Consider the following 6861-nt stretch of genomic DNA (forward strand, 5'->3'; position numbering starts at 1 on the left):
TTGATCCCACTATCGATTACATATGGGTGTTATGTACATACATGTATATATATTACTAGGCTTGACTTAATACAAACCTGGCAGCACATGCATACATGGCGGACACGGGATTAACTCTAATACCCTAGAGAGTAAACAAGTACTAATCTTCAGAATTTAGTGTTCGTAGCGATTAATCTTTTTGTATTCCTTTAATTTGTTATATTCAAGTTCTACATTATTACTTTTTTGCAGTCTCAGGTTGAAAACAATGGTCTGCAATATACTCGACGCGAATAATCATGTGAAGGATTCCTGGAAAGGTAATTAGGCTTTAGCATGCCATTAACCCTGAAAGAAATGAAATATTTTTTCTAGGGATTTGTTATACTGTTTTTTAGATTACATTAGTAGAGTACGCAGTTCACATTGTTTACATACTACACGGCAACCAAGAGTTAATCAAAGTTTTGTACTCGGCTTGCGCCTCTAATAATCTCCACAATTTTGCATTCCTTTCATATGTATTGATGTTATGTTTTATTTGTTTCTTTGGTTCGAAAGTAATGGCACCTGATATGTTTGATTCAATTAGCAAGGGAATGGATTAAATAAGAAATTATGACTTATAGAAGTTATTATGATTTTATAGGCTTCTTTGTCTATCATAATGCATTGTATTTGCTACATGGCAAGGTAATGAAACATTGGTTAGCAAGATATGGCCATTGATCTACCAAGCTTCCGTTTACATGGTATCAAATTTTAGGTTACATCTTTGTGGAATTTCCATCCATTTGAAGGCGACAAGATACTGATTTTTTTTCACATGATGAAATTTCACGATATAAAATGTCTAATAAAAATTGGGATAGCCAAACAAAGATGCACATTTTCTAGCATTGAAGTTCTTCGAGCAAAGATGCCAGACGATTTACTTATCTGGTACAACTATATTTGTTGAAATTATGAATTCATATGGTCTCTCCATATTAACACCGCTCCAATTGTAGAAAGAAATTTTTTTCTAGCACGTCTGCCAATACTTATGTACATGCAAAAACATGTTTAGCTCCCAAAACGATGCTCTATAAAAGAAGAACATTAGAAGAAATAACTGAAATTACTTATGAATCATAAAAAGGGAATTTTCTTATCATTTTGTCTTACATTCCTTTTGTTACATTTTCTTCTATGCTAATTTAACCTATAATGGACAGGGAAAGTTCTGTAATATAGAAGCAACAATGAAGTTCATTAATACACCAGAAGAGTTGTACTACTTAGGACGCTGCAAATGCAACAAAAATGTATAAAAATAAGACAACAACTTATTATATCACTTGCGTGAAGAAGAACCAGAGCGGAAATGTTGATAGCGCATTTGATAATATCTCATTATTTGGGTAGTAATTCATCGTGTACTGGCCTATATATGCCATACTATTTGTATGCACAAACATGAGCTAGAGAAATGAGATTTGGGTGCAACAACAATCTGCACCATGTTTTAGGCAGAGTAAAAAATATTTAAGAAATCTGCAAAATTCTGGATAGATATGGATGATTATGACATCAATAGACGACAAACAAATATAGAAAATATGTGCACAACAATTGGTAGATGCCTATACGAGTATAGTTACCAAGATTATTGTGTATATGATGCTCTATATTGTTCACTATCTACCACATGCCACTTTATATAATTATTATTTTGTGTTAATTAACAAAAAAAATTATGTTTTCGTATAAGCATATTGCTGACAATAATATAATTGTGCAGGACACCAAAAAGACTAGGACGGGAACACATGTTTCATTTTATTCTGATGAACAATTGGGAATAAGGGCATTCAGGATAGAGATGTGGACGCATTGATATAATTCCAGAAAACAATGCTGATGTTGAGCATTCAGATATCAGAGGAACTGAGATTATTCGAAGATCAACATAAGTACTAGCACGAGTAAATTAAGGAATTGAATAGGATAAGTATGTAACATTTCTTGGTGTATTTTCCTGTTCTTTCATAATGTAAGTATCAGACCTCAATAATTGCTATAGAAATTTAAGTTAGTGACTAATACATTCTTTTTATTGTTTTCCAGGAGTAAGTGAAAAAGGTCACCTACTTTGAAAACTTCGAAGCAAGTGCTGATTGGTGATGAAGACATTGTAAACCAACATAAAAAAATTGGGACAAGGAGCACAAGTCGTGTTATGCATCTTGATGAATAATCAAAAACTGAGGGATGACAGGAAACGAATGAATCAAAATTCATGGAATCAAGAACAATGATGAAGCAGACCGCAAATCAAAGACTGGAAGGTTCCCAAAGTCATAAAGATTCCAAACTGAGGACATTGGGTAATGGGGCTGATAAGCAATCGACGACCTGAGACATTCCAAAACATGGTGCATCAAGGACTAAAAAACAAGTAGCGCATTGATAAATATTTAGCGACATTTAGGATTTCAAAAAAATGTACATGCACATCAGATTTGTACTTCATATATACTTTGTTTTTTATTACAAAAATGCCAATTAATCTGTAGTAGATGTTTGGGTTATATCTAAATGTCTAAAACAATTAAATATTGAGCGCCCCTATTGCTCACTAGCCATGGTCAACATGCGTCAAACTTAGTGGAACAAATCAAAACAAGAAGAGCTAACTGTTACAACAATACCAGGAATTAAGAATATACCCATTATTCTACCTATTATATAATGACATTAAAATATAATATAGTAATATATTAGGTGACAAAACATTCGAAATGTGAAAATAAAACAAATACACAGGAAATGGTTGCTACCTAAGTAAACCAAGCTCCCAACTTGCGATACTAGAATCTAATGGTAGTCATCTAACATCATTAGAGCAGAAACAAAGGAAGCTATATCGCAAAAGAAAGAGATATTTCATCTGACATTCTCAATATGCTAGCCCGTGTCGCACGGGTTGGCGACTAGTTGTACTAAATCAACGACACTTATGTTAGGACGGAGGGAGTACTAGACTACACAAGGATGCAAGCTCAAACAGAGACTACAGGTCGTGAAATATTTGACCATTAGCAGTTTAGCACTATGGCTACCTCGTCACATGGACAGACTTGAGAAGCTCGGTCAACACCAAAGGGCAGCTTGCCTCGAGGTGCTTATACCCCTCGGTCGCCAACACATCACCAAGAACCACGGGAGTGCTGACAATGAACTTGATACATTTGGCCTTGAGCTTCAGGCAATTGTGCTGCTCTGCCAAGGCAAGAGTTGTCGCTGCGGTGTCGACGGTGATGCCGCCTGAGAGCTTTATTTCGCAAATCAGCTTGAGCTTATCGAGTTGGTACCTGTCTGAGGCTGCAAGCAAATGCTGAGCCATTGTTGTCGCCTCCTGGAGCGGGTGATCAAGCTCGGGCACCGTGTCGGAGTAGATGAAGTGCAGCATGGCCCTGAATGCGGCCACCTCCATGTCCTCGATCTCCACGCGTGCCGAACACCTCTCCTTCATGTCTCCGAAGAACTGGGCGTTGAAAACCGGAGACCTCGCGGCAAGTATGTTCTTATGCGCAGCAAAAGACTCGTCGCCCACAAGAAAGGTTTCATCGGCTCCCGTCTCACTCTGCAGGAGCTCACCGAGATGCTGGTGCAAGTTGGAGGATGGTGGCGCGATCGCTTCTTCAGCTGGGATGGTTGGTACTGCTGGTGATTCCTCCTTGTACACTGTGATGGAACAGCAGAGAGTCAAAGTATCGTTCTTGAGATAACCTGATGGTATGAAGTCTCTATCTATGAGATCCACGGGGCACAGCAGTTGGAACTCTTGGGGATGATAGAAGGTTGCTGAAACACTGCCCTCTTGAGCTGGTTCAAGCTCCCCGCTGGGATCTACCAGGCGACAGGCCAGGGTCGCCCTCCTTGCAAAAATGAAGTTTACTTGCCACTCATACGTCATACCCATCGACATCCCATTTGGCTTCGAAGCCGGACTCGCCGTCCCTGGTCGAGCTAAACTCCTGAATCCTGAGCAGCCGCACCGAGCGGACGACTTGGTTGAGGTCTGCAAAGGTGCTTGCCATGGCGTAAGCCACAGATCTTGGTCGCGGCTGGAGTTTATGCGTGGAAAAGACTGGATTAGTACATCCGATATACATATACTGATATACATAAACAGAGGAGTTAGGCTGCTGAGAGCAGAGCAGGCGACGGACGACTCACCGCTCTGCCCTCGATGTGCTTTTGGTCGCGAGGTCGATAGGTTGGTCTCCCGGCGTCGGCTAAGAGGATCGATCCGGGCAGATCCGTGCTCCAGCGGCCGGATTTGGGCTCGGACGAGCCGATCCAGTGGAAGCGGCGGCGAGGGAGAGGGACTGGACCGGGGGCGCCGCCGCCGCAAAGAGTCAAAGAGGGAGAGGAGGTAGTGGGCTGCCGACGGTGAGAGATTGCAGAAGACTGGCGCCGGGGAATGGCGTTGACGGCGGGAGACCGGGAAATTGATTTACTCAAGCGGGAATCTTCTCCGTACGACACACAATGAATGTTTTTTTTTCAGAACTACACACAATGAATGGTAAGAGCATCTGCAGCGGGCACCGCAAACCCTCTCAAACGCCCGGACGGCCCATCACCGGTCACGAAATTTCGAATCAGACGGACACCTCAAATGGGCTTCAAATGACCGGGCTGACCCGCACCCCTCATATCCAGCCTAAATATATGGGGCAGATATGGGCGCACGGGCACGCCCGCCACGTCGGACCCGGCCTAGTGGAAGCGCGGCGAGGGAGAGGGATAGGACCGGGGGCGGCGCCGCCACAAAGAGTCAAAGAGGGAGAGGAGGTGGAGATCGACGCAGCGAAAGAGAAGGGGGGGGGGGGGGGAATTGATTTACTCAAGCGGGCACCGTTGTTTCCCAAACAAAATCACCTCACGTACGACTAAATCTTGTCTGACTTCTGTACGACAGACAATGAATGGTAATCTACACCGGTACCTGTATCCACCCCAAACGTCCGGGCGGCCTGCCGGGTCAAGTGCCCAGACAAAAAGCTGCCACCCAACCGAAGCTGACAAATCTAACCCAAACGTCTGGGCTGACCGGCACTCCCCATACCTGGGGCGGATATGGGGACGCCTTGAGGCGACGGGCGCTTCCATCTTGCCGGTTCCGACAAGCCGAACCTATCCTAAATCCTTTTAAAATTGATTAATCCACCACTTCGACCGCACTCCTCTCGCATCTATCGTCCATTTCCCACCTCCATGTAGCCGCCCACCTCCTTCATTGCTTGCCGTCGATGTCTTCGCCAACAACCATGTCTGCCACTATCGGCATGGATGATGCGGCGGCGGAATCGGTCGGGCACCCGACCGTGGCGGTTAGTGGAAGGTGTGTCGCCAGAAGCAACACGAGCGTGAAGCGACGAGGAAGGTTGCTACGGAGAGAACCAATGCGGAGATGGACGTGTACCATTCGATGAAACTTGAAGGATGATAGTTTGATTGTGATGCATATTGTAGGATCAAAGAATGCGTGACATTATAAATGATGGTCAGCAGACTTTAATTTGACATGGGGTATACCAAATTCCCGTTGTTTGAAGTTGGGCAAACATCACAAACTCAAAAAAAGAAGGTATTGAAGCCAAGTGGTCCGGAATTCACACGGTTTGGAGATGGTTTGTTGCTTGAATGTTGGTTGAACACTATCGTGGGATCCGGTATGAGCAAAAAGACGTCAAATATTGGGGGGAAATCACAAAATTTGTCATCGAGGTGAAGCTGCCAACTCCTCCCGCGGTATCTCCGGGGGAAACCCAAGATCAGTCGATCAGATGACGGCGACGCCCTTGTGTTGCTACCTCCTCGGGGGCGTCATTCTTGGAGGTGTGCATTGGCTTGAGGTATCAGTGGACAGTTCAAGTGGTGGAGTGATGTCTACTACGCAACCTTCTTCTTGTAGACGTTGTTGGGCCTCCAAGTGCAGAGGTTTGTAGGACAGTAGCAAATTTCCCTCAAGTGGATGACCTAAGGTTTATCAATCTGTGGGAGGTGTAGGATGAAGATGGTCTCTCTCAAACAACCCTGCAACCAAATAACAAAGAGTCTCTTGTGTCCCCAACGCACCCAATACAATGGCAAATTGTATAGGCTGCACTAGTTCGGCGAAGAGATGGTGATACAAGTGCAATATGGATGATAGATATAGGTTTTTGTAATCTGAAAATATAAAAACAGCAAGGTAACTAATGATAAAAGTGAGCGAAAATGGTATTGCAATGCTAGGAAACAAGGCCTAGGGTTCATACTTTCACTAGTGCAAGTTCTCTCAACAATAATAACATAACTGGATCATATAACTATCCCTCAACATGCAACAAAGAGTCACTCCAAAGTCACTAATAGCGGAGAACAAACGAAGAGATTATTGTAGGGTACGAAACCACCTCAAAGTTATCCTTTCTGATCAATCTATTCAAGAGTCCGTAGTAAAAATAACACAAAGCAATTTTTTCCGTTCAATCTATCCTAGAGTTCGTACTAGAATAACACCTTAAGACAGAAATCAACCAAAACCCTAATGTCACCTCAAGTATCCGTGGGTATGATTATACGATATGCATCACACAATCTCAGATTCATCTATTCAACCAACACAAAGAACTTCAAAGAGTGCCCCAAAGTTTCTACCGGAGAGTCAAGACGAAAATGTGTGCCAACCCCTCTGCATAAGTTCACAAGGTCACTGAACCCGCAAGTTGATCACCAAAACATACATTAAGTAGATCGCATGAATATCCCATTGTCACCACAGATAAGCACATGCAAGACATACATCAAGTGTTCTCAAATCCTTAAAGACTCAATCCGATA

The 6861-nt window shown here is 43.0% G+C and overlaps 1 protein-coding gene and 1 long non-coding RNA gene across 2 annotated transcripts; one reads left to right on the forward strand and one right to left on the reverse strand.

Moving 5' to 3' along the window:
* The first annotated feature begins 235 nt into the window (after window positions 1-235).
* LOC141027823 (uncharacterized) lies at window positions 236-1829 on the forward strand. The gene is made up of 2 exons (XR_012189775.1): window positions 236-302; window positions 1766-1829. It is a non-coding gene; the product is annotated as an uncharacterized lncRNA (long non-coding RNA).
* An 892-nt stretch (window positions 1830-2721) lies between these two features.
* Window positions 2722-4446, reverse strand: LOC109760761 (BTB/POZ and MATH domain-containing protein 1-like). The gene is made up of 2 exons (XM_040394850.2): window positions 4207-4446; window positions 2722-4094 (listed from the first exon to the last, which is right to left on the reverse strand). The coding sequence occupies exon 2, from the start codon at window positions 3953-3955 to the stop codon at window positions 3083-3085; it is 873 nt and encodes a 290-aa protein (XP_040250784.1). The 5' UTR covers window positions 3956-4094; window positions 4207-4446; the 3' UTR covers window positions 2722-3082.
* Window positions 4447-6861: the final 2415 nt, after the last annotated feature.

The sequence above is a fragment of the Aegilops tauschii genome, chromosome 7, assembly GCF_002575655.3.
Source record: "Aegilops tauschii subsp. strangulata cultivar AL8/78 chromosome 7, Aet v6.0, whole genome shotgun sequence".
Lineage (NCBI taxonomy): Eukaryota > Viridiplantae > Streptophyta > Magnoliopsida > Poales > Poaceae > Aegilops > Aegilops tauschii.